Here is a 12,506-nt window from a genome sequence, read left to right on the forward strand (position 1 = left end):
AAATGATGGGCAGTCAACTATAAAACAGCATGTAATAACAGTTAAGCATGAGAGATATAAATTTTCCACTACTAGCAAAGAAGACGATAAAATAAGATTGTTATTAAGAAGAATGTGGGTGAAAAAGATTTTTAAAAATCAAAGGAGAAATTGTAGTGGTCTTCCACACTGTACAGCATCATCTGTCCTCCAGCTCACAATGCTACTTATAGCCTGTGTCTCCATAAGGAATGTTCAGTGGACAAAGGAATCAAATAAATTGGATGAGACTACCCTGGAAACTATGAAACAAACTAAATGGAATATAGAGGGTAATTACAAGGAATTTTTATAAACAAATACTACAAAACAAGGAAAAGTTAAGAAGAAGCAAATTACCAGGTAAGTATACTTAAAGAGGTATGAAACTTAGTTATAATTTCCTTCAGAAACACAACAAATGATTTTTATATAAGTATGTCCCATGCAACATTTCCCTCTTATTTCAGTGTATATGTGCATAGGGAGTTAGAAAAATTCAAAATTTACTGGGCCAGATATTGTTTACTAAATCTAGCAAGCCTACTTTTCCACATTATATTACCTAATAACCCTCTCAAGTAATTTCTGCTACTCATCCCCTCAATGATAAATTCTGCATGTTGGGAGGACTTTTTCTTTAAGGGAGAAAAATTCCACCAGAAGAATAATATTATAAACCTGAATTGGGATATGAGACAGCCAATTGGTCATTTTGGGCTCCTCATGCCACTTAGAAAAAAAGTGAAACACTCTACTGCCCAGGTGATGATGATTACTCTTTTTTACTAGAGGAAACTGAGTTGCTGCTCTCAATGGAATCCTGGAGCACTATGTCCGGAATCTGGGGGATTCTCCAGGGAATGTGACGGTAAATCCATGTCCAAAATTAAACCTGCAACAACACGATGAAGACAGGATCCCTTGGAGAGTCGGACCATTCTGGCTTTGAAGTTTTGGTTCATCCACCAAATTAAAAAGCAAACCAAAACAAAGAAACCTCTGCCTAGCTGAAGGTCTGGCAAAGACAAAGGTGTAGGGTGGGTGATGGACAATGAGTGAAAATTAAAATAAAGTTCAACATGTGACCAGTTAAGAAAACAAGAAATCTCACTAATTTTTTTAGGTAGGAGAGATTGACTATACAAATTAGCAACGGGTACAGAAAATATAAAATAGAACTCAAGACTGCTCTCAGGAACCTAAGAAGGGTTGTTGATTTTCAGTATTTTCAGCTTTTTACTTGCTGTTAGGATGGAGTAGTAACTTCCAGCTTCTTACACGCCAGGACAGGAAACGGAAGTCCCTCTATCTGCTCTTATTTTCTTCATTTCTAGAGTCTTTGACATTTCTTAATAAGAATCTAAAACTCGTATGTCTAAAATTACACAAAAATAGGCACATTTAGATATTTTAAGTATCTTCTCTTAATGCCTCAAATCTCTAAATTTTGACTGTCATGAACATCATGAAACAGAAAGACTTAAATTCAGATACAATTATCTTAAATTTTTCATGAAGTACATTGTGCACATTGGGACTTTAAAAATACAACCAGACAGTGGCCTCTGTGATCATTTCCTAGCTCTCACTCTAAAACTATTCCCTTTTGACTTCCTGGTCTATAATGCCTGCTGACCTTTGTAAATTTTCATTTTCTCAAGAGCCACCTGGTTTGAGGATTACATGATAAAAAGATGACAAGGAATTGTACCAGCAGACTGCCTTTTGTCTTGACGGCAACTCTTCACTGGGTCTCCAGCCTGCTGGCCTACCCTGCAGATTTTAGACTTTGCTGGCCATCACAATCACATCAGCTAATTCCTTTAAAAATCTCTCTCCTTTCTCTGTCTCTACACACAATGCACGCGCTCACACACATACACAGATGGTTCTATTTCACTGGAGATCCCAATATATCACAGAACTGAACACTTAAAATAATGAGATGATAAAGTTTATGTTAAGTGAATTTTACCACAAAAAATGATTTTTAAAATTCCCTAAGAACCTTTATGACACAAAGATATAGCTTAAAGACACTAGAAAAAAGCTAAATAAGAGAAAAATCTAGAACGATGTATCAGTGGAAGCTTGTGTACGATGCAGATGGTTCAAAATTCTTTCTTTTATAATGAATTCATATGAAACTGAATTTGTTTAAATTACTTAGTTTCAACTTCACTTCCCACTTTAAACAACTTTTTCTCATTGTGAGAAAGAAAACCACGTTTCTTACAAACAATGCAGCTCTAATACATAACAAAGCCTTCCTTATTTTTATTTAGTGTCATTCCTTTGCACACACATGAATAATACTAAAAATATATTCATGCACTCAGTGAAAACAGTCATAACAAGGAAACCTGTAGGATTCCCTTTATATGAAATTCTAGAAAATGGAAAATACAATGTCTACCTGCAGATGGCAACTTGGGTAGGCTTGGGAGAGAAAATACAAAGTGGTTAATGGAAACTCTGTTAAGTAATGGACATGTTCATTATTATGACTTTTTTTTTTTTTTTTGCGGTACGCGGGCCTCTTACTGTTGTGGCCTCTTTTGTTGTGGAGCACAGGCTCCAGACGCGCAGGCTCAGCAGCCATGGCTCACGGGCCTAGCCGCTCCATGGCATGTGGGATCTTCCCGGACCAGGGCACGAGCCCGTGTCCCCTGCATTAGCAGGCGGACTCTCAACCACTGTGCCACCAGGGAAGCCCTCGTGACTTTGGTGATAGTCCCATTGTGCACACAGATGTGAAAATACATTTTACAATTTTAATATGAAATTGAGTATGCCAATACCTCAATAAAGCTGTTAATAAATATTCCATATAAAATCTGGATCTCCTCTTTCTCTAAATAGCATCATATCAGGCAAACTTGTATTGACCATCAGGACCCTTCCCCATGTCTTAGGTCAATTCTGATTCCTTCTCAAAACAGAAGAAAATGCTGACAAATGCTTCAACATGGGGAAATTATGCTGAGCTAAATAAGCCAGTTGCAAAGAGGTGAAAACTGTATGATTATACTTGTATAAAGCATCCAGAGTAATCAAATTCATCGACTGAGTGTAAAAAAGAGGTTGCCAGGTGAGGTAGGGAGTAGAAAGGGATGCTTGTTAACATTTAACAAGCATAGAGTTTCATTTCTGCAAGATGAAAAAAATTCTGGAGATTAGATGTGAATTTTTAAACACACTACACCCAACAATTTAAAAGGTAGAGGGTAAACTTTGTTACATATATTTTACCACAATCAAAGAAAAAAAAATAGTTCTCAGGGACAGATTAGACCAGACATTTTGCTGAAGTCTTTCCACATTTGCAATACTCTCTCTGGTGTGAACTTTTTTGTGCTGAATGAGGTGGGAGTTTTGGCTGAGCATATACCCATATTTGCTGCACTTAGACCTTTCTCCATTGTGAAATAGATGTTTAATGGAGTTGGAATTTCACCTGAAGACTTCCATTCACTGTACTTAGAAGGCCTTCATCTGGTGTGAACTCAATGTCTAACGAGTGGGGAGCTGTACCAAAACAACTTTCCATGCTCACTGTACTCAGAAGGCCCACTCCAACATAACTCATGAGGTACTTCTCCAGTGTTAGGAGTTTGGAGTAGTACCTAATTTACCATAACCTCTGCACTTGTAAGGTCTTTTGTTTTTTAATTGAAGTATAGTTGATTTACAATGTTTCAGGTGTACAACAAAGTGATTTAGTTTATATATATATTATATATATATAATTCTTTTCCAGATTCTTTTCCATTATAAGTTATTACAAGATATTGAATATAATTCCCTGTGCTATACAGTAGGCCCTTTCATAAGGCCTTTACCACTGTGAATTCTCTGCTTCATGAGGTTGGAGTTGTATCTAAAGAATTCCCCACATTCACAGCACTCGTATTGTCTTCAGTGTGGATTTTCTGGTGATGAACAAGGTGGGACTTCCTAATGAAGGCTTTCTGACATGTACTGCACTCATAAGGCCTTTCTCCAGTATGGATTTTCTGATGCTCAACAAGTATATGCTTGTGGCTAAAGGCTTTCCCACACTCTCTGCACTCATAAGGCCTCTCTCCTGTGTGATTTCTCCAATGTTTAATGAGGTTGGAGTTGTATCGAAAGAATTTCCCACATTCACTGCATTCAAAAGGCCTCTCTCCACTGTGAACTCTCTTATGTCTAATGAGTCTGCAGTGGTACCTAAACGCCTTCCCACATTCACTGCACTCGTAAGGCCTTTCTCCAGTGTGATTTTGCCAATGTTTAATGAGTTTGGACTTGGACTTAAAGTATTCCCCACACAAGCTGCACTCATAAGGCCTTTCTACAGTATGAACTCTTTGATGTCTAATGAGGGTGGATGTGTACCTAAAGAATTTCCCACATTCAGTGCACTCATAAGGCCTTTCTCCAGTGTGAACTCTCTGGTGTTTAATGAGTGTGGAATTATACCTAAAAAATTTCCCACATTCATTACACTTATAAGGCCTTTCTGAAGTATGAACTCTCTGATGTCTAATGAATGTGGAGCTGTACCTGAAAAATTTCCCACATTCGCTGCACTTATAAGGTCGTTCTCCACTGTGAACTCTCCCATGTCTTACCAGTCTATAGTTGTACCTAAAGAATTTTCCACATTCTCTGCACTCATAAGGCCTTTCTCCATTGTGTTTTCTCTGATGTTTCATGAAGTTGGCATTGTACTTGAAGAATTCCCCACATTTGCTGCACTCATAAGGGCTCAATCCAGTGTGAACTCTCTGATGACTAATGAGTGTGGAGTTGTACCTAAAGCATTTCCCACATTCACTGCACTGAAAAGGCCTTTCTCCAGTATGGATTCTCTGGTGCTGAACAAGGTGAAACTTTCTAATGAAGGCCATCCCACATTTGCTGCACTCATAAGGCCTTACACCAGTGTGGATTTTCTGGTGCTCAACAAGGATCTGTTTTTGACGGAAGGCTTTCCCACACTGAGTGCACCTGTAATCACTCTGCCCACTATCAAAAGCTTCCTCACACTCAGTGTCCCTGTGTGGCTTCCCCACATTGTGAGGGGTCGGCTGCTGCAGAAGGCCTGTGCTGCTTGGGAAGTCTTTTCTGTCTCTGCTGCATGTCAAGGTCCTCTCTGCCAAGTGAATGTTGCTGTTGTTAAGAAATGAAGGCTGCCCCTCATCCCTTCTGGAAAGTTTGTCTCTAATCTGCTCCTTCTGGTGCTGGAAAAGGTTTGCCCCACAAACATACAGCCCTTCATCTGGGTACATTCCGTCATGCTCAGGTAGGTGCAAATGGTCTTTGGACAGTGGGTCACACATCTCATAGGGCTGGGCCTTCTTGGTGGATGGATCTGGCTTTGGAGTCCCAACCTCTGATATCCCTACAGAAACACTTTGCTCAGAAGGTGCCTCCTCATCCTGTGCTCCATGCCAACAACCTGTAAGCAGAGAAATGCTGGTGAAGTGCATGATGATTTTGGTAGAAGGGGCAGCCCCATCAGAAATGACACACCAAAGACTAAAGCCAGAGAGAGGAAGGTCTGCTGTGCAGAGATGGACCTGCGTAGCTCCCATGATGAGAGAGCCCTGACAATAGGCAAGGACTGAAGGATGAGTTACTGTCTCAGTCCATTTCGGATGCTATGACAAAATACCACAGACTGGCTGGCTTATAAAACCAGAAAGTTATTTCTCACACTTCTGGAGACTGGAACCCACAGATCAGCCTGTACTCTCCTGGGTTGCAGATTTCTCATAGTGTCCTCACATGGTGGAAGGAGCTAGGAGGCTCTGTGGGGTCCCTTTCATAAAGGCACAAATCTCATTCATGAGGGCTCTGCCCTCATGACCTAATCACCCCAAAGGCCCCATCTCCTAATACTGTCACCTTAGGCATGGGGTTTTCAACATATGGAACATGGGGGAACACAAACATTCACACCAGAGCAGGGAGGAGAGGCAGGCCTCCAAGTCAACATGGCCATGGCTACTGGTGACAGGTGAGCACTGTGTCGAAGGTTGTGCTCAGACCTAGAAATACTTGATACAAAAGAAATGCTAAAGTTCAAGGACTATATAAGGATACATGCAGACCTCACGATATCTTACATATAGGTCAAATGTTGAACACTGCAAAGGGAGCAATGAAACAGAACATGTGACAAGTGAGAGTCACAAAAGTGTGGTTGGAGTGTGACAAAAGAAATAAGAGTGGGGAAGAAATGAGGTGTGGCACTGGTCCGAGCATCAATCAATAGTGAACACAGGACAGGTTCCGAGCTCTGACATCACACCCTTTCCCAGGACCTCACACCAAGCCCGGGTACTTCTGAGTGTCTCCTGCCATTGATGCAGTAGTGGCCACACTAGACTAGCAGGTACCCAGAGTCCTCCCCATTGCTGCAGGTGAGCATTGATGTGGCACCTGAAAGAGGTTAGTCTTACGTGAAAGACAGAAAAAGAAGGGGCCAGCACATGTAGACAGAGATCCAACACAGGGCTTTCGGCATTCTAAAATTATAAGAACTTCACAGGGGAGACTGTAGTAACAATCAGTCATTCCCCAAATTAGTAACTAGGTTGGTGCTAAAATTCTTGGCACAGGAGGCCCTAAGAAATGTCAGCAAGAGGAAGGGGTAAGGCCTGGCACAACAAGAGTCCAAGCATCTAGACTGAGGACCCAACCAAGAACAGGCCAAGTCTGAAGGGGTCTCAGACAAAATCTAGATTTCTGACTCCTGAGCCCTATCTTGGAAGGACTCAGAGTAGAAGGGATGGGGCTCCTTGGGGAGAAAAATGACACTGTACACACAGTCCAGCCCCGGCACCAACAACACATATGCCAGGAAACCAGGAAAGGAAGCAGTACCTGTGGTCTCAGTGTGGGGAGTACAGAGCTGCCCCCTGGGAAAAGGGAGAGAACAGAGCACAGCTCAGGACACTGGCTGAGCGTGTGGACCTTACCTAGGGAGGTCACAAGTGCAAAGTTCTCCGTCATCACAGCATGGTACAAGTGTCTCTGAGCTTCATCAAGGAGGCCCCACTCCTCCTGGGAGAAATACACAGCCACGTCCTCAAAGACCACACGGTCCTGCCAAAATTGGAAGAGTTTGGTTCATGGACAGCTTCTTGTTTTAACTATATTTTTGTGGATTCTGTATTTATCTATTTGCCATCCATTAATTACAGGGCTAAACTAATGGCCAAATTTGTTTACATCTCCCTTGCAATCCAGAGCCCATACTCTCAACCAACTCCTTAACTAACTCTCACGCACCGGGTCAGTATTTCCCCTGCCCTAAAGCAGCCCTGGGCCAGGTAACAGACAGCTAGGGACAGTTCCCATACCCCAGGTACACAGAATTATACAAACTAGTCACCCATAAACTTTTCATCCAATCCTCCCTGCATTTCCCTCAAAAGTCTAATAAAGGCTCTGACCTTTGGTGTCCCTTAGCTTGTGCTCATGCCTCCTGACCGAATTTGGTGCTGCTACAGGTAGCCCTGTACCTTCTCCTCCTGGGAAATATAAGTAATAAAACTGTCTTTTAATGTCATTGGCCTCTCTGTATCACGACTCACTCGTCTCCACTAGTTAAAATCCTGTGGATGCAATCACTGATGTACTTCCTTTTCCAGGACCTTCAGCCCTCCCCCTACATTTCCATCCCTGCTCATCCTCCTCCCAGACGTTCCATTATGGAAGATATATCAGGTCCCAGTGGCACCAGTGCCTGCTCTCTCCTCATTACCATTGATCACTGTGTCCGGCACACAGCATAAAACACATGGGGGAGGGAGCAGAAAACCACCATCTAAGGTGTGGACCTGTATGCAGGGCCCTACCCCTCTCCTGCCACACAGTTTCCCTGGGGTCCCCCAGGTGTTGACCCTCAGACACATTCAGACTCGTCCCTGTCCTCAAGCGCCCAGTGCCACGGCCCAGGGCCAACCATTCACACTCCTCCTTACCTGCATCTCACTCGGTGGACTGCACCTTCCTCATGACTCTGACCCTTCCACAGTGACAGTTCCACAGACAGCCCCAGCCCACACCATAGGCACTTCCTTCACCTCCTTATAGGGCACTCTGCACATGGAATCCAGGCAGTGAATGGAAATGCATCCAGCATTCAACTCAGCCCAGTCCTGTCCCTGAACACCAAAGTCCCCTGGGGCCAGGGCCTGCCCCAAGCCCTTCTTAGAAGGTCTCACCACCTGGCCCTGTTTTTTCCTTCCTCCCCAGCCACCCTTTTTATGTGAGACCTCATGTCCCCTTAGCCCTCTCCCTCTTCCGTGTTGCACGAACTGTCCCATAAACAGTCAGCACCTTCTCTCCACACGTGAAGTCCAGGTACACCAACCTCCCCACCCACACTGTCACTGCACCCTAAGTTTAGCGACTCTCCTAGCTGATCCCATTTCCTCCCTCAACATCCATCTCATGTCCGCTCTGGCCTCAGAAGACTCTCACGCCTACATCCCGCTGTCATGCACAGACAAGAACACTCTGCTCCCTCATCTGTCTTCGTGATGCGCATCACCACCAGCCAGGTACCCAACCCACAGACTTAGTCCTGAGGCCCTTCATTCTCACTCCTTGTCCTCTAATGGCATCACCACCATAAACTAGAAATGATGCCGCCTAAATCTTACCTTCGGCTTCATCGTAGTCCACATACCAGCCACTCTGTTGTGGCTGTCTCCATCCTGTATCCGTCCTCTGAACTCCAGCCCTCTGTGTAAAAGTGCCCACTCAACACCTCCCCTTGGGAGTCTCTGGAACATTTGTGGCATGGACAAAAACGGACTCTCCTTATTCCACCTGCAAATCCCTCCTAAAGCTGACTTCGCCCATTTTAGTTGATGAGGCATCCATCCTTCCCAACAAGCCCAGAAACCTGAAGTCATCCCCAATTCTTCCTATCAGCCCACTTCCTTGAGTCCCTCACTCTCCTTTACATAAAATATGGACAGTACAATACTGTAAATCATCTATACTTCAATTAAAAATATACTGATACGTTTTTAAAAAATAAATAAAACACGGGCAGCTCTAGCTCAAAACACATCCAGAAAACAACCACTCCCTACTTCCATAGCCACCACTCAGGTGTAGCCACCACCAACATTCACCTAGATGACTGCAGAAATTCCCCTCAGGTCTCCCTGCCTTCACTCACACTCTTGTCTGTCTTTTATTCTACAGCCAGAGGGAATCTGTTAAAACATGAGTCATAGCACCTTCCTCCTCTGCTTCAAACCTTCCCTACCTCTCATCAACCTGAGATGAGAGAACGAGGACCTCAGACTACCATTCAAGGCCTGATACCTGTGAACCCCTATCCCAGCTCCCCATTCCCACCAGATATAACAGAGACCTGCAGTTCCCTGAACATCCCACTTCAGTATCACCTGCAACTGTCTGAACATTCAGAATCCTGAATGTAGTCAGGACTCTCTGCCACATCTTACCCCATCAGTTGTCAGAAATGGAACTATTCTATATAACCTGGGACTAAATATAGGATCCTGGACCTGGTGAAAGCACAGGGTCTACAGAGGCAAGAGACAAAAAAGGGATAGAAGTCCTGGGACACTACCATCCCCTGAGGGCATACAGATCAGGATGATAAAACTATCAGGGTGATAATTGGGATGGGTGAGAGGTGGGACCCATCCACTCACCTGTACAGGGTCCATAAGCATTTCTGTCACTGCCATGGGACCCTGGGGGAAGGAAGCCATGTGAAGTGGGTAACAGTGGCAGGATCCTACAGCAGAGCTGGACCACCACTTCTGCCCTACCCTGGTGTAATTAGATCTCAGCCTGAGAGTCTAAGCTCAATTCCTCACAAAACAGTATTGCCTCTTACTAGCTGAGTGACACTGAAGAAGGGTTAAACCTCCCTGAGCCTCAGGGAAAAGAAAAAGTTTATGAAGATTAAGAAGGCTTCCAACCTCACAGGGGTCATATTGTTATCTAACGTAAGGAGTACATACCATGTGTCAGCCATGACTGACCATAGGAACAACGGTTTTGTATATATTTTCAGTGCAACTGAAGTGATACAGTTTTGAAATCTGGGGTCTTTATTTTTACTGCTTTTTTAAGATCTCAGAGGATATCATATATAAAACTTTGCATTGTTAACCAAATACCTAGAAGTAAATCAATGCCAAGCCAATTACAAAGTGTTTGCATAAATTTAACTGAGTGAACAGACTCATTTCTAATTACCTATGTGTATGTATTTAGAGGAATATTGATTAGTGTTTAAATTAATTTTCATACATTCTTTTTGCTGTATGCGTGCCTCTCACTGTTGTGGCCTCTCCCGTTGCGGACACGCAGGCTCAGTGGCCATGGCTCACGGGCCTAGCTGTTCCGCGGCATGTGGGATTTTCCCAGACCGGCCCATGAACCCGTGTCCCCTGCATCGGCAGGCAGCTTCTCAACCACTGAGCCACCAGGGAAGCCCTCATACATTCTTAAGTTAATAAGTTGTAGCAAGGGGCTGAGCAGGCAGGTCAGCTATTAGTTCATTCAGCAACCAGGCCTACCCATTAAATAATCCTCAAAAGGGAGCAGTGGATCATCCCTCTTGCCCTGAGGGTTGGAGATGAGCTGGCAGTGCCCTCGTCTAGGACCCACTGGCTGCACCACTCTGGCTCACCTTCCCCTTGCTCCATCAGGAGTGGCCCTGAGGATCAGTAGAGCCTGCAAGTGGAGAACACACACCAGCACACACTGCAGGCTCCACAGAAGGGATGCTCCTTACCCCATCCAGGCCTCCCTTCCTACAGACACAGGCCAGAAGCCCTCCTATGTCAGGTCTGCTCTTTTCTGAAGGGAGCATCAGGGATGCCAGCACCCAGCCCTCATGTACTCCCCTCAAACTCTCGCCCCTCCCTCACCACAGGCCCCATCTCATGTAACAATCTTAAGCCTCCCTGGTGACGCAGTGGTTGAGAATCCGCCTGCCAATGCAGGAGACACAGCTTTGAGGTCTGGTCCGGGAAGATCCCCAATGCTGCGGAGCAACTAAGCCCGTACGCCACAACTACTGAGCCCACGCTCTAGAGCCTGCGAGCCACAACTACTGAGCCCACGTGCTGCAACTACTGAAGCCCGCGCACCCTAGAGCCCATGCTCCACAAGAAGAGAAGCCACTGCAATTAGAAGCCCAGGCACCACAACGAAGAGTAGCCCCTGCTCGCCGCAACTAGAGAAAGCCCGCTGAAGCAACTAAGACTCAATGCAGCCAAAAATAAAAACAAACAAACAAACAAAAAACAATCTTAAGCCTCCCTCCTCAATCTGATCCCCAGGCCATGCCCTGGTCCAGTCCACACCCTCCATGCCTTTGATATTTCCAACCCTGTCCCCTTCCTCTACTTCCAGACTTTATGTTCACCTCCACATATGGTATCTCCATTTGGTGACATCTCCATCTTGATACATGTCAGGATCAACATGTCCAAATACAACTCATGATCTTCCCCCAGAACCTGCTTCTCGCGCTGACTTCCTCATCTCCCCACTTTCAGATGTTTTATGCAGCAGGAAATCCCATTTACTCCAAGTTTGAGATTTCTCCAGAATCTCATCCCATCTCCCAATGTCGCACTACCTTCCTGGCCCAGCCCCTACCATAATTCTCCTGGGGTCTATCGCGGTGGTCTCCTCAGCAGTCTCCCTGCCTCCATTCGCATCCTATTCTCCCAATTTTTAACTTCTAACTCTGAACACGGTTCTCCCATCCCCAACCCCTTCACAGCCTTCCATGGATTCCACCTGCTCAGGTTGCCGTTTCAGGTGAGACACCTCGTCCCCCTCTGTCCCCGACAAAAGCGACCCCAGGTTTCCCCAATGCTTCCGACTCCGTAGCACCTGCAATCCGTGCACCGGCGGCCCCCGAGGGTACTCTCTCCCTCACCCCAGTCCACTGGTTGAAAAGGGACCCCTCCCAAGGCCGCCCTCTGTTCTGGACTCTGGGGCTGACCGGCAGGGAATTGAGCGGACCCACCTCCTTCCGGATTTGGAACTCGGAGGCGGGGGTCGGGCCAGGTGGGGGCTCGGGAGACGCAGCACCCACCTGAGCCGGCCTCATCAGGGCCGCCTCGGTCACCGGCCGGTGGGAAGAACGGAGCCGGGAGAGGCGGCGAGCGGGGCAGGAACTAGGGCACCGCCGTCAACTACGGGCGCAGGGGGCCTCACAGCCGCCTCTGGGCAGCAGGGCCAACTTCTCTCCTCCCGCTTTTCGCTCTGTCACCTCGGTGCCCACCAAGCGACGCCGACACCCTTAACCGGTGAAGAGCCCGACAACCACCCAAACACTACCAGAGACAACGCCGGAAGTCCCGCCCCCAGATGATGAGCACGCACGTATGCGTCCCCCCCCAAGCTTTCATTGGCTCAGTCACCGCCGCTTTCGCACCGTAGCTGCTTCTGGGTAATGTAGTTTCCGCTGCCAC

General features: G+C 45.7%; 1 protein-coding gene across 1 annotated transcript; it reads right to left on the reverse strand.

Moving 5' to 3' along the window:
- Positions 1–3,881: 3,881 nt before the first annotated feature.
- On the reverse strand, positions 3,882–9,752 carry LOC103081235 (zinc finger protein 548-like). The gene is made up of 3 exons (XM_007457469.1): positions 9,717–9,752; positions 6,993–7,119; positions 3,882–5,467 (listed from the first exon to the last, which is right to left on the reverse strand). Exons 1-3 carry the CDS (start codon positions 9,750–9,752, stop codon positions 3,882–3,884), a joined length of 1,749 nt encoding a protein of 582 aa, XP_007457531.1.
- Positions 9,753–12,506: the final 2,754 nt, after the last annotated feature.

This window comes from Lipotes vexillifer, unplaced genomic scaffold (genome assembly GCF_000442215.2).
Source record: "Lipotes vexillifer unplaced genomic scaffold, Lipotes_vexillifer_v1.1 scaffold995, whole genome shotgun sequence".
NCBI classification, from domain to species: domain Eukaryota; kingdom Metazoa; phylum Chordata; class Mammalia; order Artiodactyla; family Lipotidae; genus Lipotes; species Lipotes vexillifer.

Excerpts from the sequence above, each read along its gene's own strand:
- LOC103081235 (XM_007457469.1), bottom strand. The coding sequence starts at position 9,752 with ATGGCAGTGACAGAAATGCTTATGGACCCTGTACAG. Across the intron at positions 7,120-9,716 it reads TGCTTATGGACCCTGTACAG|GACCGTGTGGTCTTTGAGGA; the intron begins GTGAGTGGATGG and ends CAATTTTGGCAG. Across the intron at positions 5,468-6,992 it reads TGCACTTGTGACCTCCCTAG|GTTGTTGGCATGGAGCACAG; the intron begins GTAAGGTCCACA and ends CTCTGCTTACAG.